At 40.2% G+C, this 25,205-nt stretch overlaps 3 protein-coding genes across 5 annotated transcripts; 2 read left to right on the forward strand and 1 right to left on the reverse strand.

The window, feature by feature from the left end:
* On the forward strand, positions 246–3,266 carry LOC104743784 (putative auxin response factor 14). Of its 3 annotated transcripts, none has more exons than XM_019235894.1 (14): positions 246–294; positions 367–485; positions 576–671; positions 777–833; positions 927–1,070; positions 1,152–1,236; positions 1,314–1,404; positions 1,488–1,649; positions 1,755–1,868; positions 1,947–2,019; positions 2,111–2,249; positions 2,342–2,772; positions 2,867–3,054; positions 3,142–3,266. In XM_019235894.1, the coding sequence occupies exons 1-14, from the start codon at positions 246–248 to the stop codon at positions 3,233–3,235; spliced, it is 1,842 nt and encodes a 613-aa protein (XP_019091439.1). In that variant the 3' UTR covers positions 3,236–3,266. The 3 variants fall into 3 exon arrangements, with proteins under 3 accessions (XP_019091439.1, XP_019091440.1, XP_019091441.1); XM_019235895.1 differs by having other exon boundaries at positions 2,384–2,772; XM_019235896.1 differs by having other exon boundaries at positions 246–288; positions 1,827–1,868; positions 2,342–2,611; positions 2,865–3,054.
* On the forward strand, positions 10,992–14,520 carry LOC104742009 (leucine-rich repeat receptor-like serine/threonine-protein kinase At1g17230). The gene is made up of 2 exons (XM_010462967.2): positions 10,992–13,979; positions 14,055–14,520. Exons 1-2 carry the CDS (start codon positions 11,420–11,422, stop codon positions 14,357–14,359), a joined length of 2,865 nt encoding a protein of 954 aa, XP_010461269.1. The 5' UTR covers positions 10,992–11,419; the 3' UTR covers positions 14,360–14,520.
* Positions 14,541–17,039, reverse strand: LOC104742010 (dihydrolipoyllysine-residue acetyltransferase component 5 of pyruvate dehydrogenase complex, chloroplastic). The gene is made up of 6 exons (XM_010462968.2): positions 16,045–17,039; positions 15,559–15,750; positions 15,377–15,464; positions 15,170–15,240; positions 14,995–15,078; positions 14,541–14,871 (listed from the first exon to the last, which is right to left on the reverse strand). The coding sequence occupies exons 1-6, from the start codon at positions 16,900–16,902 to the stop codon at positions 14,767–14,769; spliced, it is 1,398 nt and encodes a 465-aa protein (XP_010461270.1). The 5' UTR covers positions 16,903–17,039; the 3' UTR covers positions 14,541–14,766.

Consider the following 25,205-nt stretch of genomic DNA (forward strand, 5'->3'; position numbering starts at 1 on the left):
TTGAAAATTTTAAAATTTAGTCAAAAAATATTTTTTTTGGTTCATAAAATAAAAGATATAGTTCCTAAGTAAATTAACTAAATTGAGTTGAAAATATATTTTCTTTTATCAAAAAAATTTGGTTTGCTTTATATGCCATTTTGTTTTCTCATGGCAGAGAGGGAAGTGGAGCAAACAAAAAAAAAAGTGGTATTAGTACTGTTGAAAGAACATATTTTGGTATATTGATCTTTGCATAAGAACTGATGGAAAGTGGCCACATTGTGAATGCACAACCTGAATTATCAGGCATAGGTAAGAAAAAAGAAATTAATCTGTTTCTTGAATTTTAATTTCTTGAATAATATTTTGTTTTTTGTTTAGTAGTTGATGAAACCAAAAGCTATATATATGAACAATTATGGAATCTGTGTGCTGGACCTTTGTGTGATCTTCCAAAACTTGGAGATAAAGTATATTATTTTCCTCAAGGTCACATAGAGTTTGTAAGTCCTCTCTGTTTCTATCTATATTCTCTGTTTTTTTTTTCTTCTTTAATTTATTTAGTCTTTCGAACGTTTTGATGACTTTTGAAGGTTGAGGCATCTACTAGAGAAGAGTTGAATCAAATCCAACCAAATTTTGATATTCCTTCCAAACTTAAGTGTCATGTTATTGCTATTCATCGTAAGGTATATTATAGCGAATACAAATGAGAGACTTTATCTTATTTTTGTATATTTTAATTTTGCTATAAAAAAAGTTAGTTGTTAATTGGTTAATGTTTGATTTTTTAGGTGGAAAAAAATACTGATCAAGTTTATGCTGAGATCACGTTGATGCCAGACACAACAGTGAGTGAAAAATATATTAAAGTTTTACTTTTAGTTAATTGTAATGTTCTTCGAGTTATCTCTCACTGATTTTCTAATTTTGTTAATGTTTAGCAAGTTATAATCCCTACTCAGAATGATAGCAATGATAGGCCAAAAATAAACTTCTTTAAGAAAATTTTAACGGCATCAGATACAAGCACCCATGGGGGCTTATCCGTTCCTATAAGAGATGCAACTGAATGTCTTCCTCCGCTGGTATTTTTGTTTAGTTACTCTATTAATTAAATTCAAAATTTAAGGTTTCACTTGAAATTTATGTAATAAATAATGATGTAGGATATGAGTCTACCTATGCCGACACAAGAATTTCTTACTAAGGATCTCCATGGTAATGAATGGAGGTTCAAGCACAGTTTTAGAGGTAAGAGATCCTTTTATTTGCGAAAATATATGAAAATTGTGATTAGGAAATAATAGCAATATTTTTGTTGCATGCAGGGACACCACGTAGACATCTCATAACTACAGGGTGGAGTGCATTTGTAACAACAAAAAAATTAGTTGCTGGTGACGTTTTGGTATTTGTTAGGTAAATAATTTTGTCTTTTTAAAAAAAATCTGTTTTGGGTCAAGATAATTGGACTTTAAACTATTCACTTGTGGTTTCTGGAGAGAAAATGGAGAGTTACGAGTTGGTATTAGACGAGCAGGACATCAACAAGGAAACATACCTTCATCACTAGTATCAACAGAAAGTATGAGACTAGGAGTAATTGTTTCCGCAGTTCATGCTTTTCATAGCAAATGTATGTTCACTGTAGTATACAAGCCAAGGTAATTTAAAGAACCACTTGAACTAACATTTATGATTCTATTGAAATTATGACATTAGCTTCTTTAACCATGAATGTTTATATTTTGGTTTTTGATATGTATCAGGTCAAGTCAATTTGTTGTCCGTTACGACAATTTTTTAGATGCTATGAACAAGAAGTTCAATGTCGGTTCAAGATTTACAATGCAATTTGAGGGTGAGGATTTCTCTGAAAGAAGGTAACACCGTATGCTAATTTTTTTTCTTTTCTTTCTTATATATTTTCTATCATAACATATTTTCATTTATTGACTAAGATATTCTGGGACAATTATTGGAGTTAATAATTTCTCCCCTCATTGGAAGGATTCTGAATGGCGAAGTTTACAAGTTAATTTTCTTTCACACTTTTTAACATTATTTTGAATTACAATTTTGAGTGCAATAAATAAATTATCACTAATTAACTCTAATTTTGTAGGTACGATGGGATGAATTTGTATCCTTTCCAAGGCCTAACAGAGTTTCTCCTTGGGAAATCAAACATTTAACGCCTTCTTCAAATGTTATCCAATCATCTTTGCTGAAGAACAAGCGTTCTCGACATGCTAACGAAATCGGTAAAAGAAATATAGATATTCTTATAATCTTCTATTTAATGAATAAATTATTCCTTTTGAATACTTTCTCACTATACATATTACATACTTAGGTTCATCATCATCACATCGCTTGCCTCCTATATTGATAGAAGGCCAGAAAATAGGACAGCCAAGCATGAACTGTCCCATGAGTATTCCTCAACTCAGTAATCGCGATGCAATTGAAGGTGCTAAAAAACCTTCTAATGGGATAATGAGCTATTCTGTCCCATCAATGCCTGACAGATATTACAATAATGGTCAAATGATTACACCAATAAAAGAAAATATAACCATCAATGCAGGTGGTAGTTGTAGATTGTTTGGAGTTACTCTGATCACTCCTTCAGAGATCAAAGATCCCGTGGAACCAAATGACTCATACCAAATATCGGATACTTCAAAACTCTCTGAAGAGAGAAAGCTTGGTTTGACCCCAACATCGAAATCACCTACAGAGATTCAAAGCAAGCAGTTTAGTTCTATTAGAAGTTGCACTAAGGTAAGCATAAGATCATCATATTCTTACTCTTTATATATGAACATGTTCATTATATTTCCAACTCACACAATTTTGATATGGTGTTATTGAATAGGTTCAAATGCAAGGTGCAACTATAGGAAGAGCTCTGGATCTTAGTGTTTTAAATGGATATGATCAGCTAATACATGAACTAGATAAGCTATTTGATCTCAAAGGAAAGTTGCAAACCCGCAACCAATGGGAAATAGTTTTCACTGACGACGAAGGAGATATGATGGTTGTTGGAGATGATCCATGGCCGTAAGTCTTCTTTATCTTTTCTGTTTATAAAATATTTGTTAAAATTTTAAGAGATAATATTCTATTTTTGGTATTGTGTGCATATAGTGAATTCTGCAACATGGTGAAGAAGATATTCATATTGTCAAAAGAGGAGGTCAACAATTTGAAGTGGAACCAACGTTTCAAGATGAATCAATAGTTTAAATATCTTCTAACATACCACCATAAGTCAAAAGAACTATCCATGACTATGTTTTGTGGTGCAATATAGAGGCAAAAGTAGTTGAAAAGGGTCTTTTTAAGTTGTATGTTTTTCTTTCTAGTTCTATGATGTCTTCTTCTGTTTTTTGTTATTGTCAACAACCTTAACTGTTGTTGTATGCTTCTGTATTATGACCTCTCTATTCTTCATTTATAATAATAAAAAATCTCCATCGTTGTGTGATATTATGTTTATTTCTTCTGATGATATTTTTATTTAACATATTTTATTCTAGTATTTGTAAAACCTTAATCTTCAGAGACGAAAACCAAAATGTGGCTCAAACTTTATAATATAGTTCTTTGGATTGATCACTAGCTACATTATTATTATTATTATGTTTATCATCATATCGATGTACTATGGAAAATGTATATAGTCAAGTAGTTAACTGTCCACCCTTCGATATTTCTTACCAAAGTTTGGCTCCAGTAATTCATGTTAAAAAAGTGACATGCTTTGGAACAATAGGTATTTATATAAGATAAAATAGAAATCTGGTAAACTTTTGAAAAATGTGAAGTATGAAATCCCACTTTGCATCGATCCATTTTACCCCATAAATGGAAGATTCAACCCTTATAGCAAACAATCACAACATCATCATAACAAATTCAAGAAATTATATTTTTTTATTGTTAGTGGTTTTGGGGAGAGTTTCTACTTTTTACTACAGTGAAATTTTGTTAATATAGTTTAAGGAAGTTCAGCCCATTAGGGTTCACTAGATTTCTGTTGTTGATGTTGGGGTTGCATGATTTGATTGATTATATGATTTAGTCAATTGTGTGTGGCATGGAGTCCTCGAACGTCCTCTTCGATCTCATAGTGTGATTCCACGGTGAGTTATGTTTTGTGTTTGGTTTAGATTTTTTGCTTAGCCTTCTGTTCATGGTAATGCAGTTGGTTGGAGAAGGTGCTATTGCTGGTCTTGGTCGTGGACGCGGACATGGTAATGGTTGGGGCAGAGGCCCATAGTGATACCGTGAATCAAAGTGTGAGAGCTGAGGGTGTTGGCGAGTCGCAGGGCTTCCAGGAGGGGTCCATGAGTGTGGCCGGTGGAGGTACCGATAGAACCGTAGGTGCTGAGAGTCGGTGTAAGTGGTGTCAGTGCTGGGTTGGCCGATGATGCTAGGGTTCCAGGTGCGAGAGTCCCAGCAGGTGGAGCCCCTGAAGGAAGTGTTGACCTGGCGGGCTTGTGACACAACTGTTAGAGCAGTTGCCAGGAGTGGTATCGGCTGAGGCTCAGGCAGTACCGCCAGTGGCGGCGTAGGTGTAGCAACCAATGGCTGCGGATGTAGGAGCTCATTCTCGTTATGTCATTATGCTGAGGAGATGGGCAACATCGGTATAGAGCAGTTTTCGGGTGGTTCTGACCATACCGCTGCAGATGCATTGAGGGCGAGAGTGGAACGTAACTTCTAGTCTCTCAGATGTCCTCAGGAGTTTTGGTGGACATAGGGGTCCACTATCTGATTGGTGATGCTCACTTGTTGAAAAGATCAGTGGCTGCCAGGAGGGTACAAGGGGAGATGACTTGGGTTGACTTTGTAGAGGCGTTCAACCGTAAGTAATTTCCCCGTGAGGCACTAGACCAGTTGGAGGTGCAGTTTCTACATTTATCTTAGGGAACTCGGTCGGTGCGGGAGCTGGACATGGAGTTCGGTCGACTTCTGATGTATGGGGGTTGGGCGATGGAGTTTACGGATGCTTAGGTCTAGATATTTATGAGGGCCCTTCGTGACAATTTGAGGGTAGATGGTGGAGCTATGCTACGCGGGCTGAGCTGGTTGAGACTGCGATAGAGATTGAGGAGGACATCCGGACACAAACAGTGTAGGTTAGTCCCGCAGTTCAGCCTAGGAAGGCTCAACATCCTGGAGTTTCCAGCAAGGGTGGCAACCCTACGCAGAGAACCAAGAGGAAGTGGGAGGCTACACAGAGGTCGAGTTGTGCTGGATGCTACGGGTGCGGTAGCATGGACCACAAGGTATCTAGCTATCCCCAGAGGAGTGCCGCACCAACAGCTCAGACGGCAACTTGTGTTTGTTATCACTGTAGGGAGCCTAGACATATCAATCCCAACTGTCCCAAGTTACAACATGGTGGTAACGGTAGTGCAGCTTGGAGTGCAGCAGGTGGCACAGATTGAGCAGGCGCCGCGGGTGTACACGACAGTGGAGACTGGTGGAACCATTGCCAGGGCGATCACAAGTATAATTTCTGGTACCCAGACTTTGTGAATTTCAGTAGGTTCAGATTTTATGTTTTGCATGTGATAAAGTGTTCGGTTCTCACCACATAAGGTTTGTGTAGGGACATTGTTGGTGGGCGGGTTTATGTCCCACATTATGTTCAATTATGGAGCTACCCATATGTTCATTACTCCGGAGTGCGCAAAGAGCGCTAATATCAGAGGATATTCCAGGGAGCGAGCGAGAGTTGTCAGAATTGCGAGAGGCGAGTTTCTGAAAGACCTTGGATGGGTAAGAAGAGTTGATATTCAGATCGCAGGGGAGTCATATGTTTCACCTTGATACTCATCGGGGTAGAGTGGAGTTTAAGTGTCCAGAAAGGAAGTTAGTTTTTGTGGGAGTGAGACCGACTTCGGGAAGTCTCGTGATCTCGGCCATGCAGGCCTGGAATATGATCGAGAAGGGACATGAGGCTTATCTGGTTACTATATCGATGTCGGAGTCAGTAGGCAGTCCACGGTTAGCGATACGCAAGTTGTTTAGGAGTTTAAGGATGTGCTCCAGTTGTTGCAAAGGTTACCATCTTCTCGGTCTGATCCTTTCACGATTTAGCTGGAATCGGGGAAGACGTTGTTATCCAAGACACATTACAAGATGGCTCTAGCAGAGATGGCAGAGCTGAAGAAGCAGTTGGAGGATATTTTGGGCAAGGGATTCATCTGTTCTTGTGTGTCACCGTAGGGAGCGTCGGTGTTGCTCATTAAGAAGAAGGACATGAGTTTTTGTTTGTGCATTGATTATCGGGGTTTGAACCGGGTCACTATGAAGAACAAGTACCCTCTTCCCAGGATCTATGAGTTGTTGGATAAGTTGAGGGGTGCTACTTGGTTCTTAATGATTTATCTGGCGTCAAGTTATCATCAGATTTCGATAGATGAGGTAGATGTGAGGAAGACTACATTCAGGACGAGGTATGGGCATTATGAGTTCGTGGTGTTGTTTTTTGGGTTGACTAACGCGCCATCATCGTTTATGAGATTGATGAACAGTGTGTTCCAAGAGTTTCTGGATGTGTCTGTCATCATTTTCTTCGATGACATCCAGGTATATTCTGAAAGTCCTGAGGAGCATGCAGTGCATCTGAGTGCATTTCTGGAGAAGGTGCGGGAGCAGAAGTTGTATGCTAAGTTAAGCAAGGGTAGTTTCTGGCAGCGGGAGATGGGTTTTCTGGGTCACTTTGTGTCTTCAGGAGGAGTTTATGTAGATCCGGAGAAGATTCATGCCATCAGGGATTGGCCTAGAACGCAGAATGCCACAGAGATCAAGAATTTTTTTGGGTTCGCAGGTTACTACATGAGGTCTGTGCAGGGGTTTTCATGTTCCTTTTGTTTGGTCACAAGAATACGAAGAGGGTTTCACAAGCCTGAAGGAGATGTTGACTACTACGCCAGTGTTGGCGTTGCCTGAGCAAGGAGAGCCCTATGTGGGTTACACAGATGCATCCAGAGTTGGTTTGGGGTGTGTGTTGATGCAGCATGGGAAGGTGATTGCCTACGCATCACGACAGTTGCAGAAGCATGAGGACAAATATCCTATTCATCATTTGGAGATGGCTGATGTAGTCTTTTCCCTAAAGATTTGTAGATCTTATTTTTATGGTGTGAAGGTACAAGTGTTTACAGATCATAAGAGTGTGAAATATATATTCACTCAGCCTGAACTGAATTAGTGGCAGAGGCAGTGGATAGAGCTGGTGGCGGATTATGATCTGGAGATAGCCTACTACCCTGGTAAGGCTAACTTGGTTGCACATGCTTTGAGTCGGAAGCAGGTGGCTTCGGCTTAGAAACAAGACATGGAGTCTTTGGTAGGAAAGATTATTGCATTGAGGTTGTGTGCTGTCTCTCAGAAGCCGTTGGGTTTGGAGGCGGCTGATAGAGCAGATCTTTTGAGCAAAGTGTTGAATGCTCAAGAAAAGGATGTGAGGCTGGTGAATGCCTCTAGGAGCGACGGTCGGATCTGTGTGCCCAAGGATGAGGAGTTGTGCACGGTCGCATCTGTGTGCCCAAGGATGAGGAGTTGAGGCAAGAAATCCTAAGGGAGGCTCATGCGAGCGTGTTTTCTATTCATCCAGGGGTGACCAAGATGTATCGTGACCTTAAGCGGTACTACCATTGGGTCGGGATGAAGAAGGTTGTGATGGTGCTGAGGAGAAGAGTTGGGAGTCAGAGGTGAGGATGAAAGCAAGGTTCAAGAGGTGGTTTGAGAAGCAGGCCACGACTTGAACTTGTCTAGCCTAGTCCTAGCTGTAGTTCGTGGCTGGAGTGTGAATGGTGTATTCCAGCCCATCTCTCTTGTTACTTGGTCGCTTAGGGGTGGTTGGTTGTGCGACTAAGTACCAAGATGAGGTGGTGTTCGGGATACGAGTTTCTGCAATGCTGGGTTAAAAGAGGAATGGTTTCCTGAAGTGAAAGTTTCTTAAAGTAGAAAGTTCCCAGAAATGGAAGGTGATAAAAATGAAAATTTTTCTTGTAGTTAGAATTCGTCCATTTTCAGTGGTTGTGAGCCTTGGTGGGGCTTGTGTAGCCTTTGTGGTGTACTTTTGAGTCACTATAGCCCGTGTGTGGCGGTCTTACGAGACAATGTGTGGCCTTTATGGCGGGCTGTTTAACCAATTGTGTGGCCTTTGTAGCGGGCTGTATAGCCAATTGTGTGGCCTTTGTGGCGGGCTGCTTAGCCAGTGTTGTCTTTTTAGGCGGTCCTTCGGAATGTATGGTCTTCGTGACGGTCCTTTGGGATGTGTAGCCTGTTTAGGCGATCCTTCGAGATGTGTGATCTTTATGACGGTCCTTCGGGGCAAGTGGTATTTGTGACTGTCCTTCGAGACGAGTGGTCTTCGTGACGGTCCTTCGGGATGTGTGGCCTTAGTGGTGGTTCTTTTAGGAAAATTGTTTGGCCTTTGTGGCGGTCTTGTTTAGGACATTTGTTTGGCCTTGGTGGCGGTCTGTTTAGTCATTCAGCCTTTGTGGCGGACATGTTTAGGAGTTTTGTTGGCCTTAGTGGTGGCGCTTGTGGCTTGTCGATGATCCTTGTGTGGTCATGAGGTATTCCAGTGAAGGAATATGTGGTTGATAGGACATTATGATGTTTAACGCGAACCACGGGAGGGAAACCTGGTTAGGGATAGGTCTGAGACGTGTTCAGAATTTTTTTCTCTAAGGACAATTGGTCCTGAACGACTCTTGGAGACTTTAGTTCTCTTAGTACCGCTATATTCTGAGACTTTGTGACTTGGGAGTATGACCGGCATATCGACTTCAAAATGACGATCCGGGGGCGCGTTGTAGGGTGCCAACCTGAGAGACAAATATTAGATTTCCTTATATAGTATGGCATGCGGGCTTAGGCCCGATGAGAAGAGAACAAAACTTAAGGTCGAAACCTATGAGTAAAGGAAAGTCTAAAAGTCGAGAGCAAATAATGCCTGGAACGTGAGTTTATCGCCTAGAGGTGACCTTCTTAGATCAGTCAGAGGAGTGCAGACCGTGGAAACGGTTGCACGAGAGTCCTTGGCTAATGGTTGTTCGAGATTTGAGGATGAATCTATGTTAGTGGGGGAGAATTGTAACACCCGCGAACCGAAATCCTGGTTTGGGATGTGCATCGTCTGATGCAGGTGTTGCATCGGCTGATGCAAGGCCAGTTTAACGTGAAGCGAGTTAAGTTAAACATTGAATTTTGGGTTAGGAAAACACTTAGGATCGTGTATAAAAGGACAAACTCATGGGTTTGGCCGAGTTTGGCCATTTTCAAGAATGAGAGAATAGAGGAAGAAGTTCTTAAGTGTTTTTGAGAGTTTTAGCGATTTGTGGCTGTTCCTGTGGAGATCTATAGCTGGGATCGTTGTAGGAGCTTGCTAGGAGTGTAGATCTGTCGGTTTTGAGTCAGAATCTTCTTTGGCAAATGTGAGTACAGGACCATGGCTTATCTAAGCTTGAGATTTCTCTGATTTTCATGTTTATGTGTTATGTGGTTGAATCCTTAGCTTGTTAGAGAGTTTATGTTGCACTTGAGGCTTTGAGAAGCTTCTTTGTGGCATTGGATTGTGTTTTGGTGGTTTAGGTATGGAGATCGACGAGGATCTTCGGGGAAGATGATGCTCGGCATGTGCGTCAGTCGATGCAATGCGAGAACGGCGGAGATTTGACCTAGGAGCATCAGTCGATGCCATGTGGAGGCATCGATCGATGCAATTAGGGATTTTGTGAAATGTCAAGCATGCATCGGTCGATGCAGTGTTGGTGTCGATCAATGCAGGTGAACTTTGCATCGGTCGATGCAAGCTTGTGTCGGTCGATGCAATCCTAGTCGGTGTCGGTCGATGCATGGGTTGGTGTCGGTCGATGCAGTTGTCCTGGTTTGTTGTTTGATGGTTATAGTTATCTCAATTGCTTGTGTGTATAGCCCAATAGATGAGAGGATTGCCTCACTGAGTGTTTATAAAATACTCACGTATCTCATATGTGTTGTGGTGCAGGGAAAGACAAAGTGTGATCGTGGAATCCAGCCGATGACGATGAGGATTTTCTATTGGCTCGTTGATGTGGTCTGACCTTTGTTAGGTTATTCGAGTTGGGTCATTAGAACATTGATAGATTGCTGGTTTGATGTTTTATGATTATGTTGATTGATTATTATTGGTTTATTATTTATTGGTTATTGATTATTTGTATCGTTTGGTTATTTCTGATGTTTGGTTTGGTTGTGGTTAGATGGCTAATGGATATAGAACCAATAGTTAATTATTATATATTTTTTTTTAAAAACGGGTCGCTCGTTTCAACCTCTTATGTAAACCAAATTCATAATATACCGAATTCATCAAATGAGGTGAGAAATGCAAAAGAGAGAAAAATAATGGAAAAAGTCATTCAGAATTCATATTTGGAGAATCAGAGTAATTTATTCATTTCTCGACAAATTGGCACACATGGACTGTATAATGACAAATTTCTCAACAAAAAACACTTAGAACCAACAATAACATTGCATTTTCATCCCTTTTTACTGTACGTTTATAGGTTTTTAATAAAGTTTCATGTGTTATAAGTATTTTCAAGAGTTTTTACATGTTTTAACAAAAAAAAGCACAAAAGTCGAGAAATAGAGTTTCATAACAATTTTCAAAACATCAGAAGCTTGGCATTAAAGACCTTCCCAAATACCAAATCAAATTATTTAGGTGTCGTTGGAAATTTAAAAAACCCATCTCTTATCTCCAACTGGAATTAGATGAACCCTCAAATCCAAACATAAGTTATGTCCGTTTGAAAGAAGCCTTGTTAAGCCGCTCTTAAACTCGTAAAACCTAAATGTTCTCAATTGCTTTAATTAACATGAATCAGAATGATTGCAAGAATTCTGGCAAACAAAGTATTATTAATTTATGAATAATATTAAACTCAAAACTCAAACGATAACAAATGAAAAGGCTAATAAATATAAGCATTTTCTTTGAAATTTTGAAGGCCTATCTTTTTCCTTTTAAAAGAAAAAATTAAATGATGAGAGTTCTCTACGGTTTCCTTTCCTCTACAGTGGAAAAATGAAAGAACAAAAGTAAACTATTATGGTCAATTTTCCCCAACAATGTGAACCTACTTTTATCAAAAAAGGAAAAAAAAAAAAAAGAGTGATAACGTGGGAAAGCTTCACTCGAAAAAGACTTGTGTTAACGCATCAGTCAAGTCAACTCCTTCAACCCAATCAACACGACAGAAGTACACACTGTTAACCATTCTCTTCACTTTCCTTGACCTGTCTGTTTCCATTTTCTAATCTAACTTTCTCGGCACTCTTTACGCGTTAAGCTTTTCATCATCCTTTTTTTTTTGCCTAAAAACAATAATCACTGGGGTCAAGAAAGATGATGAAGAAGATACATGTTCCTCCAGAAACAGGTAAGTTCATGTTCCGTCTCTCCTTCATCTTCTTGTCTTGTTGCCATGTATGTTTCTCGGAGCTGTCTCCGGACCAGACAAATACAATGATCGAACTCTCAAGTTTCCTTAATATCCCGGATTGGAACCGTCCTGGTTCAGAGATGAATCCATGTTCATGGAACGGTGTTCTTTGCAGCCGGCCAGACAATGGCTCTGTGATTAGCCTCTCTGTCTCTGGCTTTGATCTCTCCAATTCTTCCTTCTTACCAGTTGTCTGCAATCTCCAGACTTTGGAATCTCTCGATGTCTCCAACAACAGTTTGAGGTTAATCCCAGATGGTTTTGTGACGAATTGCGAAAGACTACTTGGGTTTAAGCATCTGAACTTGAGCTCCAACAACTTCTCTTCTTCTCCTAGTTTCCGTGGTTTGTCCAAATTGAAGGTTCTTGATTTCTCTTACAACGTGTTGAGTGGGAGCATTCGTGATTATGGTTTTGATGGGATGGTTCAGTTGAGGAGTTTGAATCTTAGCTTCAACAGTTTAACAGGTTCTGTTCCGATCAATTTGACCAAAAGTCTTGAGAAGCTCGAGGTTTCAGATAACCATTTGAGCGGTACAATCCCCGAGGGCATCGGACATTATCCAGAACTAACGCTGATAGATCTCAGTGATAATCATCTTATTGGCTCAATCCCGAGTTCATTGGGAAACCTCTCCACGTTAGAAAGTTTAATTCTTTCCAACAATAATTTTGGCGGGCCAGTCCCAGAATCACTTTCAAGCATCCAAACTTTGCGCAGATTTGCAGCTAACCGTAACAAATTCACCGGAGTAATCCCATCAGGGATCACTAAGAACCTCGCAAACTTAGACCTCAGCTTCAACCACCTAAACGGGTCGATTCCAGGTGATCTTTTGTCACAGCTTAAACTCGTCTCTGTGGATCTGTCATCTAATCAACTTGTTGGACGGATACCACAAAGCATTTCTTCTAGCCTGGTTAGGCTGAGACTTGGAAGCAATAAGCTAACAGGGCATGTGCCCTCTGCTGCGTTTGAATCACTGCAGAACCTAACCTATCTGGAGCTGGACAACAATCGTTTATCAGGCCACATACCTTCTGCATTTGGAAACCTTGTAAGCTTGAATCTTCTGAACTTGGCTATGAACGAGTTCACCGGGATAATACCTCCTTCCTTTGGAAACCTTACCCGCCTTCAAGTGTTACAACTGCAGCAAAACAAGCTTACCGGAGAAATCCCAGATACTATCACATTGTTAATTAACCTCTTGATTCTCAACTTCAGCTGGAATTCTCTGAGTGGATCCATACCATCTTCTCTTTCGCAGCTAAAGAAGCTTTCCAACATGAACTTGCAAGGCAATCATCTGACTGGTACCATACCTGAAAACATTGGAGATCTGGAGAATCTGATAGAACTTCAGCTTGGACAAAACCGGCTAAGCGGTAGGATTCCAGTAATGCCACCAAAGTTACAGATTTCATTGAATCTCAGCTACAACATGTTTGAAGGGCCTATCCCCACTTCATTGTTTGAACTTATTAACTTGGAAGTTCTTGATCTGTCAAATAACAAACTTTCAGGCGAAATCCCTTTTTCTGGCAGTTTAATATCCCTTACGCAGCTCATACTTTCCAACAACCAACTAAGCGGAGATATGCCAAGGTTCAGCCGAAATGTTTTCGTTAATATCAGTGGAAACCCCGGGATCAAGTCAATAAATGAGAATGAAAGCCAATCTGGGAAAAGCAAACTAGTTATGGTTGTAATATTTGTTGTCCTTGGAGTTCTTGCTCTCATGGCAGGCATCACAACTGTCATCGTGCTGAAACTTTCTAGGCGCTTCAAGGGAATTAACAACATGCAGGTCGACCCAGATGAAGAAGGATCAACTGTTCTCCCCGAGGTCATTCATGGAAAGCTTCTCACTTCAAACGCTATACACAGATCAAACATCAACTTCGCCAAAACTGTCGAAGCTGCTGCGAATCCAGAAAATGCTCTGCATCAGACAATGTTCTGGAGTTACTACAGAGTAGTCATGCCCTCTGGTTCGAGTTACTTTATCAAAAGACTTAACACAAGAGACAGGCTTTTCCAGCAAGCCAGTAGCGAGCAACTAGAGCAAGAGCTAGAGATGTTGGGCAAGCTGCATCACACGAACGTAATGGTTCCACTAGCATATGTGCTCTATTCAGAAGGATGCTTGCTCATCTATGACTTTCCTCACATGCGTACCCTTTACGATGTTCTACACAACCATACCAGTGATGTGGTTGATTGGACGAGCAGGTACAGTATTGCGGTTGGAATAGCTCAGGGGATCTCTTACTTGCATGGATCCAAACCCAGCGGCCGTGATCCAATCCTTCTACCAGATCTCTCTAGTAAAAAAATTATGCTCAAGTCGCTCACTGAGCCCTTAGTAGGGGACATTGAACTGTTTAAGGTAATCGATCCTTCCAAAAGCAACAGCAGCCTCTCAGCAGTTGCAGGCACCATCGGCTACATTCCACCAGGTGAGTGCAAAATCTTTTTCGGCTTGTCTAAAAAACGTCAACTCTCTTAATCCTTCACTTTTAATCTTTCATCAGAGTATGCTTACACTATGAGGGTGACAATGGCTGGGAACGTCTACAGCTTTGGGGTGATTCTTTTGGAGTTGCTGACTGGAAGGCAAGCGGTAAGCGAAGGAAGAGAATTGGCTAAGTGGGTGCAGAGTCATTCGAGCCAACAAGAGCAGTGCAACAACATTCTTGATCTCAGAGTGAGTAAAACATCATCTGTAGCAACAAGGCAGATGCTCCGTGCCCTCAGTGTTGCTCTTGCCTGCATAAACATCTCTCCTGGGGCAAGGCCAAAGATGAAGACTGTCCTAAAGATGCTCACAAGACTCTAAGTAAAAGTGTCAGATGATAGATGTGTAAATTTTTGCTTGTTACTGTATGTATAAGCAGCATATGGAGATTTCTTTCCTCTGGCAGACACAATTATCTGCATTTCCATTTTAGAGATGCTGAGAAACAAGAAGGATCTAATGCATTCAGAGTTGTGGTTTAATATTATCAGTCCATATTAGATTCATCACAGGAAGTGGATAAATATGAAAAAGTCAGTAGGAAAATCATGTGAGAAGGCCTTTCAATGCGCCAAATGTTGCAAAGATAGCTCAAAACAAAGAAATGATTATGTTCAACATTACTCTTGAAAGGTCGACTCTATCAAAGAAATTGATTACCGCAGAAATACAAGCTCCCATGAAATCAAAATCAGAGAAGACTGGGATGCGAAAAGCAGTCATTTGGCCTAAAATGTCAGGTCCTTTGGGTCCTCAATAATGCTTGCCAATGTTTGCAAGAACTGTGCGAGATCAGCACCATAAATGACACGATGATCTGCTGCCACATTAACCTGTGGATTTGCATGCAAGTGACCAGTCATCAGTGACAAGTTCCCAGGACAACTCAAGACGTATTCATGAAGACAAAAGGAGTATAGGAACAAGGTCTAACGATGGTTGATAGTAAGATTTACCTGCATCTGGTTTTTCATGCCAATGCGTCCGTCTTTAGTAGCAACCGTTGAAGGTTGAGATGCTCCTACAGCCATAATCGCTCCCTTCATTGATCATAGACAAAAAAACTCATTGAGCTGTTATTCCTTAGCATAATTGTTAGGCTAAACAATTTAAAAACTAAAAAGCACTTACAGTTCCAGGGGGTAGAATGGCATCAAACCGATCGACGCCAAACATTCCAAGGTTAGATAGAGTGAAGGTACCTGAAGTTAACCGGAAGGAGAAAAAAAGTATCAAGTCTCAAACAATATTGACAACTGATTATGAATCTACTTAACAAACATTTCCGTTGCAAAATCTCAAACTCAAATCACTTCTATATTCTAGTATTAGGTTTACCAGTGTTGTACTCCTGAGGCTGTAGCTGCTTGGCTCGGGCCTTATCAACCAATTCTTTCCACTTTCTAGACAACGAATAAATGTCAACCTATTTACAAAAGAAAGAACAATCTGCTTATACCGGTTTTGAAGACAAAATAAAACGCAAAACCTGTTATAAAGCATATAAAAGATAAAAAAACCTTATCAGCGTTCTGAAGCACCGGAGTGATTAGACCACCATCAATAGCAACAGCAACAGCAACGTTGATGCTACTGTTATACACAAAACTGTTACCATCTCTACAGGAAGAGTTTACAACTGGATGTTTTGCCAGTGCCAGTGCAGTTGCCTTTGCTAGGAGTGCCGTCATTGTCACACCTTTCGACTTAATCTAAACCAAACAAAACAATACAATTCAAATCAATACATAAACTTACTGTTTGAACTCAGTGTGTGCTTCTGAGCTATCTATTGGCCAACATATAAACCTTGGACAAAACGAGACCCCCAAATCAGTGGTGAACGATTCTATAGGTAACAAAAGTGCAGCCCTTAAGCTACAATCTTCTTCAAATTTTCTATCATAAAGTTCAAAAAATTTCCATCCATTTGTATTATTCCCATCAACCAAATCTATTCCAGTTTCCTATCATCTCAACCAACCTAATTTTCAGAACTTACTCACCTTCTTGTAGAGAGCATCAAGAGCATCAGTAGTGATCGTATATCCAACTCTAAAAGTAGGAACCGCAAGACTCTCCACCATATTCCTACTCACAGCACCCTGCATAGTCGTAAACGGAACCACCGATCCCAGCTCCACACCAGGAGCCGCCGCTACCTCCTTAACAGCTACGGCAGCTTGAACTCCTCCTCCAGCTGAAACCGCCTCAACATCTTTAGCCACAATCCTTCCCATCGGTCCACTTCCAACCAAACCAGCCAATTCAACCTTCAATTCCTTAGCTAACTTCTTAGCATACGGAGACGCAACAATCCTCTTCCCTCCTTCAGACGCCGGATGCACCGAAGACGCAGCCACAGCCTTAACCGACACGGGAGCCGCAACCTTCTTCTCAACAGCCACAGGTGATTCATCTGCAGGAGTCGGAGGAGAAGCCGGAGGAGGAGGAGGAGGAGGCTTAGAATCACCACCACCGGAAGCTTTAGCCTTAGCATCAGCGATCTCATCCTCAGTCTCAGCTAACAAAGCAATCGCGGAACCAACGGGAGCAACACCACCTTCTTCAACCATGATTGCAGCGAGGTAACCATCGTAAAAGGTCTCAACGTCCATATCAGCTTTATCGGATTCAACAACGACAACACTCTCTCCTTTGTTGAGCTTATCGCCTTCGGATTTAACCCAAGAGACGATTTTGCCTTCGGTCATCGTGGAACTTAGTGCAGGCATGAAGATTTCTCGGATCTTTGCTTGGATTGGGATGGTCCGGGGATTTACCCGGAAACCCGGAACGGATGATCGTGTTTTTGTGGGGAGAGACACGGAGGGTAAGAATGGTGTTTGGAGAAGACGAGACATTTTTTTTGCCAATTTCGTTAATCACAATGCCAGAGAGAGAGAAATGGGATTTAAGGAGTGAGAGAGGAGAGAGAGGAGGTTCCCTCGGAGTTATCGAAGAGAGCAGGCGGAGTGAGTTGCCAACTAATTTACCGGTGACGATCACTGGTGCCACTCTACTGGTGTGATACACGCGCGTTTTGTTGTTGGGCTTTTCGTGAAGGCCCAATAGATAACTATTGCGCTTTTCACCCTTATTTATAGCTTTTTTTACCCACGGTTTCACTTGCTTTTGTATTTCCCTTTATTATAATGAGAAAATATATTAACTTCAGTAGGAGTTCTCTCTCATTGGTTCTAATTGAAAGTTTTTAGATTAAGCAATCAAGAAATACTATTATGAGACAAAGAAACTACTTGTGAGTTTTATAATGTCAAAACAATCTCTGAGGACAATGAGGATCACTCAATGTCTAAGAAGAAGCTCGCAACTGTGACAATCATACGTTTCACCTTCATGGTCGTTGAAGTAGTCGGTGTAAATAAAGCGCATACACTACAAAAAATATGTCTATTCTTAGCACACGAAAAACGTTATTATATTGTTTCGATAGAAGTTTCGTAGACACTGTCTTTGCCGATGCCATCTTAGAGGGGCACATACAATAGCATTTTCTCCCTATGCTATTAATTATCTTTTTATAATAGTGTTATTTTATCGGCATATTAAAATTATTAGTAACGAATTTTATTTGCCATATTATAATTAATAGTAGCAAAAATTTTAAACTATGGTTTTGTTAATACTAGCTTGTTGCAATAATATACTTTCTGCTAGCACAATTTTTTTTTAATTTGATTTAATAAAATATAAAATTTATTAAAAAATTATCCAAAACGTACATTATTGTACCATATTTTGGACTAAAACGAGTCATCAAGCAAAGCCTTATACCAATTATTTACTACATATTATATAACATCTAAACAAGTTCATAAGAGACACTAAAACCTTGGAACTCCTACTTTCTTCTCCTTCCCCTTCTTGAAGTCCTCCTCAAAGTCTCCAGCTTTAGTACACCCATTCTTATTCAAGACTTGTCTTCTTTTGGTCCCCACTCATGCATTTTCGGATTTTAATCTCTCTGCCCCCTTTTGCTCCAATTACATTCTATTTAGCCCCTCATAATAAAAAAACATATTTAAATATTTATTTTTATTTAGATAATCAGTAAAAGACTAATAAATTTAAGGTTTCTTTCATATTTACTAACCCAACCTAATTTTGGTTCTATATATGGATATCCATATCAATTTCGGATCTTAAATCCCCAAATCCATAACAAAACCCTAATTTCTTTATTATCTTTTTTTCTTCTCGTGTTTCTTCTTCTCCGACTCGAGTCGACAGTTACAGAGGAGGATCAATCTCGTTTCATCTTATTTTTCTCTTCTTCTCTCGATACTCTTTAGTCTTCTTCTTCTCTTTTTTGCCGTTTGTTTCTCTCAATCCCCTTTCTTCTTCTCTATGGAGGAATCCGCCGTGAGAAATCAAAATTAGTCGTGAGAAATCGGAATTTGTCGTTTCCTCTTAGATGTCGATCATTGTAAGCTATTCTCTTTAATTCTTTCCTTTGATCCCTAATTTGACTAATTGTTGGGTTTAGTTCTCTGAATTATGTGAATAGGATTTGAATTTTGTGAGTTCTGAGTTTGGGAAGTGTGTTTGTGAAATGATTTCGTGAAATGTGTTAAAAACACATTTCATTGCTTATAATTATGTAGATAGATAATGAGTTTATGTGAGGTTGTGTTCGGATTGAGTGTATGGCACATGGCTAGGCACAAAAATAATAAGGTTATGGCAATGTGGATGCTTTTATTATGGACTACTCGTACAAAGAAACGTAAAGTCTGCTGGTTCGTAGTGAATGGTGTACCGATACGCTATTCAATGAGAGAACATGCTCTCATCACTGGTTTTGATTGCCATGACTACGATTTAAGATTTAATTAGAAGGAATATGGAAAATTTGAATTTGTGGAAAAGGTTTTTGGGTCTAGAAATGTTATAGTGAAGGATGTGGAAAAGAAGCTAGATTCAATGAAGGATAAATGCAATGGAGATCGCTTGCAAGTGGCTGTCCTTTTATTCTTAGCCAATGTAATAAGAGGAAAGAAAAAGTATAATAGCATATCCTTTCATTCTGAAAATAGTGAACGATTTGAAAGCGGTAGAAACATTTCCATGCGGACGGATGACTTTTGAAGACAATATCAAAACAATATATCATGAGATGAAGCATTGCAATGGCAAAGTGCTAGATCAAATTGTATTCCCAGGGTTCATAATTCCTCTTGAGGTAAAAGATAAGGACTAATTAATAAGTCTATTTATTTTCTATGATTTTAAGATATTTGATAGTGTAACCTATTTTATAGGTTTTGGCGTTTGAGTGCATTCTCCAGCTGTCCAGAGAATATCAAGAAGTGGTAGTAGGAGCTAGATATGACTGTCCATTGACGTGCAAGAAAAAACTCAAAGATTCTTTAATAAAAGGTTATCCACTTGAAAAAATAAACGAAAAATTTGGGACAGATAATGTAAGATGTTGGTACCATTAGTAGATTAGCAAAAATTTATAAGATCTTTATTTTAATCTCTGTTTTATTGTACTTTACAGGACATCATAAGTATCTTAGAACCATTGGAGGTTGAGCAAGATCTTTTGCATCGCATCATGGAACAACATGAAGATGATGATTTTATGGACCCAATTGCTGATGAATGGAACAAGCGCCTCGATGTAGAGAAGAAGAAGATTTGGTGGGAAAATATTTATAAGTTAGATATTGCTTCTCGAGGATTTGGAGAGGCAAATGTTCCACTAGTCGAACATTTGGAGGAGCAACAACAAGAAAACCTGTCAGCAGCTGAACATATGGAGGGGCACCAACAACAAAGAAATCTGACTAGTTTGAAGGAACTTGAGGAGAGGTTGATGAAAGTCATGGAAAATGGATTCATAGAAGTTAATCAGAAGATAGATAAAAAGATAGATGGATTTGATAGGAGGCTCAAAAATATTGAAAGTTTGGGAATGAATTTCCAGTATAGAGACAATCTTGGGTTATTTAAAATATGTTTTTTGACTATTATTCTGGTACAACTGAGTAAAATTAAGTACAACTACGCATTTTGTTTTTGTCCTTTTGCGCCGTCAAAGAACCTCACATGTATAAAAATTAATTGTTTGCGCCGTCAAAAATTCATATAGTTGTCCAGTTGTACACAGTTGTGCTAAAATGAACATAGTTGTTTTTTGTTCTAAAAAACACAAAAATTAGTTGTTCTTCACTCTAGATCATTTTTTCTAGTTTTATTTATGGTATTACATAATTAGAATAGATTTCCTATGTCATCTTGTATATAAATATTTGAAATCACCATGATTTCTTGAATCTCATAATTTGAGGTTCTTATATACAAAGTAACTTTAAAATACTAAGGTTGTTTATTGAAGAATTTGGATTTCTATGATTTAGATTTGTTATTTACATGTGAAGTGGATCTCTATGTTAAAATTTTGTGGTTGTTACATACCAAGTAACCTTAAAAGACCAGATTTTTATATTTTGGTTCTAAGTTTTCTAATTTAATTAAATTCTGCAAATTAAGCAAGGTAATAGACTATAGTTGTATCGGTTGTACATAGTTGTACCAAAACAGAACAACTCAAAAATTGTAAAAATATGACAAGGAAATTAACAATAGTTGTACCTGTTAAACTCAGTTGTACGAAACAAAACATATAAGTTTCACATACACCATCAATCACAAACACAAACACCATCATTTCTAAAATCATCACAATAAAAGCAATCAGGAATCAATTTTGGTCACCATCATTGTCAAACCACTCACATGTACCACTCGGCTTCTTTGGCTTCTTTTAACTTCTTCTTACCTCCGTTTCCTCTATGTTCTCCAACAGATGCGTACTTTTTTCTTGTCTTCTTCCTTGTTTAACATCATAATCCAGAGGCAATACTAACATTTTCATCATCTCCTTGGGAACAATCCATTGACAACTATGGGGAACCGGATAAATCGTCCTCGAATACGCCAAAACCCAAAGCTCAATCCAATAATATTTTGAGCACAAGTCATATAACTGCATCTCAGGATCTGCTTCCTTCTTTTCTTCTCTTGCAACTGCTATTGAATGCACACATGGATATTTGTCTATATCAAAACGTTTACAGCTGCAAGTTTTGCTTCTCAAATTAACCAAATATTGTAGACCATCACGTCCTATCACACTATATTCAAGTCGGTAACTGTTTAGCTCTTTCACCACCAGCAATTTTGCTTCCTTACATGTTTTGTGAAGTTCATTCTCCACAAAAGGAACCAGCTTATGTGCAGTTGATATTTCTGCAGAAGATTTTCTATGTTTGGCAAACCACTCAATCATTTTCTCGATAATAGCATCTATCATATGTAATAATGAGTAGTTCCTTGCATTTTCTAAAACACCATTAATCGATTCAACAGCATTGCTTGTGTCTAGGCTGTATTTATCACCACGAAAATAACATCTAGCCCATTGCTTTATCTCCGTGTGCTCATCTAGATACAAACATGCCGAAGGATATGTTGACGAATAATCACCATAAAGTTGTAAGAACTCTGCCTCTGTATAAGCCCAAGCACATTGCCTGAACTTTTTTGGCACATATTGCTTTGTTTACTCCAAAAACTTTTCCTTTCATATTCTGAGACAAATGGTAGATACAATGCCCATGGTGAAACAATGGATAGAGCATTGTTATTGCCCTGATGGGACTGAAGCTTCTGTCATATATAAACACAATTTCAGGTCCATGGTATAGCGATTTGAGCTTCTCGAGAAACCAAAACCAACTTTCATTATTCTCACCATCCACTACACCAAAAGCAACTTTCAAGTCCATGGTGATGATTGGGATCTTGAGCTGTAGCAACAATCAGCACTCCACCATATGCAGTCTTAAGGTGGGTTCCATCCAAAATGATCACTTTTCTCATGACTCGGAAGCCTTCAATTGAAACTCCTAGTGCTGAAACAACCCGACCCATTTTTTTTAATAATAAAAATCTAATTAAATATCCCATAATATTTAATTACAACCCAAACTATAAACCAACATCTACAACTCCAATTAACATAAAACCAAGCATCCACATGCACAGCGGAAACATATAAACCTAACTAACATAACCACAACACTATAATTGAGATCCTAGATCATCCTCATCCTCATCGCCATAATTTTACGTGAAACAACCCGACCCGTTTTTTTTTTTTAATGATAATAACAATTACAATATATAATTAAGCATCTCATACTACTTAATTAAACCGACCTAAACCACAATACAATATTAAACCAGAAATAACCAATACACACAGCGAAAACATACCAATAATACAAAACCGATATAAAATCAATACATTAATATTCCTAACCATTCTATCCAACAACCAAACATGCTTCTAACCAAGGTTGCAACATAAACAACATAACTAACAACACACAAACGAGACCCTAGATCATCCTCTTCCTCATCGCCCTGATTCCACGTCACAACCTGCACACCATAAACAACAATTGAGATGCGTAAGTATTATCATAAATACTTAGTGAGGCAATCCTCCCATCTATTGGGCTATACACACAAGCAACTGATATCCAATGTTTAAAAAATAACAAAAACACAACCAACCAGGAAACCACACACAACACACAAGTTGGTGTCGACCGACACCAAAGTGGTGTCGATCGACACTAGGCCCAAAATCGTGTCGACCGACACCCACTTGGTGTCGATCGACACCGACCCCGCATATACGTTCTGCTCGAAGCTGATCAACGAATCTCCATTTCCAATCATCTCCAATCCGTCCTAAACTCACCCAAAAGCTTCAGGAACTTATAAGAACCATAACACAACCTCCACAAGCAAGAAAAACACCACAAAACACAACAAATCAACCAAACAAAGGATTCTTAGACTTAGATAAGCCATGGTCATGCACTCACCTCTTTTGCAGGAAGTTTCTGACCCAAACTGACGAATCCAACACCCTAGAAGGCTTCCCCTTCGTCCCTAGCACCAGATCTCCACTCTACAGAAACAGATCTCACCAATCTAGCTTAGAATCTCCAAAATCCCTCAAGAACACTCTCTCTTCTCTCTTTTCTCTTTAGAAACGGCCAAGACAATTCTTTCCACGACCTAGGTCGAGTTTCCTCTATAAATACGTCGGTTTGAAACTTCAATGGAACCAGACCGAACCAAAACGATGAATTAAAATAATNCCCCCCGACCAGCATACACCTGACCCTCCCGGTCAACACACAGAAACCCTGAGATTAAACCCCCCATCAACACCGAGATCCGCATCCGATCTTAACCGGACACCTGACATTGAACACCCATCGATCTCATAAATCCACATCCGGTTACCATGCTTATCCCCACGTCCTTGACACTTTTGCCACCAATTCATCTGCTCTTAGGTTGCAACCTTCAAGTCATACCGATCACACTCTCAGACCCCCCGTCTTCTTGCCATACCGTCTCACCCTCGGGCGTCACCTTCGAGATCTCGATACCAGGAGAACCCCCATCTCCTCTGCCACTCTCAGGACCATAGTCCCTCGAGCTATCGGTATCTAGGGAACCCCCCGTCCCCTTAAGAGAACCCCAAGATCCGCATCCGATCTTAACCGGACACCTGAGATTAAACACCCATCAATCTCATAAATCCACATCCGGTTACCATGCTTATCCCCACGTCCTTGACACTTTTGCCACCAATTCATCTGCTCTTAGGTTGCAACCTTCAAGCNGACCCAAACTGACGAATCCAACACCCTAGAAGGCTTCCCCTTCGTCCCTAGCACCAGATCTCCACTCTACAGAAACAGATCTCACCAATCTAGCTTAGAATCTCCAAAATCCCTCAAGAACACTCTCTCTTCTCTCTTTTCTCTTTAGAAACGGCCAAGACAATTCTTTCCACGACCTAGGTCGAGTTTCCTCTATAAATACGTCGGTTTGAAACTTCAATGGAACCAGACCGAACCAAAACGATGAATTAAAATAATCTGGTCGAAACAAAATTGATGGTGTCGATCGACACTCCTCTTGGTGTCGATTGACACCCCTTCCCCAAATCCCCAATTTGGTTCGCGGGTGTTACAATTCTCCCCCTCTAATAAAAGATTCGTCCTCGAATCTGAACACACTGCCACTCAACCGCAAAACTCATCAAACCACCATCACAACGGTTCGCACCATCCAACCATCCGGTCTACTGCAACCAGGACACTAATGGTCCACATAATCTTGACCCCACTGGTCAGTAAAGTCCTGANTTGACACTTTTGCCACCAATTCATCTGCTCTTAGGTTGCAACCTTCAAGTCATACCGATCACACTCTCAGACCCCCCGTCTTCTTGCCATACCGTCTCACCCTCGGGCGTCACCTTCGAGATCTCGATACCAGGAGAACCCCCATCTCCTCTGCCACTCTCAGGACCATAGTCCCTCGAGCTATCGGTATCTAGGGAACCCCCCGTCCCCTTAAGAGAACCCCAAGATCCGCATCCGATCTTAACCGGACACCTGAGATTAAACACCCATCAATCTCATAAATCCACATCCGGTTACCATGCTTATCCCCACGTCCTTGACACTTTTGCCACCAATTCATCTGCTCTTAGGTTGCAACCTTCAAGCAATACCGATCACACTCTCAGACCCCCCCGTCTTCTTGCCATACCGTCTCACCCTCGGGTCGTCACCTTCGAGATCTCGATACCAGGAGAACGCCATCTCCTCTGCCACTATCAGGACCGCAGTCCCTCGAGCTATCGGTATCTAGGGAACCCCCGTCCCCTTAGGAGAACCCCCATCTCCTCTGCCACTCTCAGGACCGCAGTCCCTCGAGCTATCGGTATCTAGGGAACCCCGTCCTCTTAGGAGAACCCCGAGATCCGCATCCGATCTTAACCGGACACCTAAGATTGAACACCCATCAATCTCAAAAATCCACATCCGGTTACCATGCTTATCCCCACATCCTTGACACTTTTGCCACCAATTCATATGCTCTTAGGTTGCAACCTTCAAGCCATACTGATCACACTCTCAGACCCCCGTCTTCTTGCCATACCGTCTCACCCTCGGGTCATCACCTTCAAGATCTCGATAACAGGAGAACCCCCATCTCCTCTGCCACTCTCAGGACCGCAGTCCCTCGAGCTATC

This window comes from Camelina sativa, chromosome 14, assembly GCF_000633955.1.
Source record: "Camelina sativa cultivar DH55 chromosome 14, Cs, whole genome shotgun sequence".
Classification (NCBI taxonomy): Eukaryota; Viridiplantae; Streptophyta; class Magnoliopsida; order Brassicales; family Brassicaceae; genus Camelina; species Camelina sativa.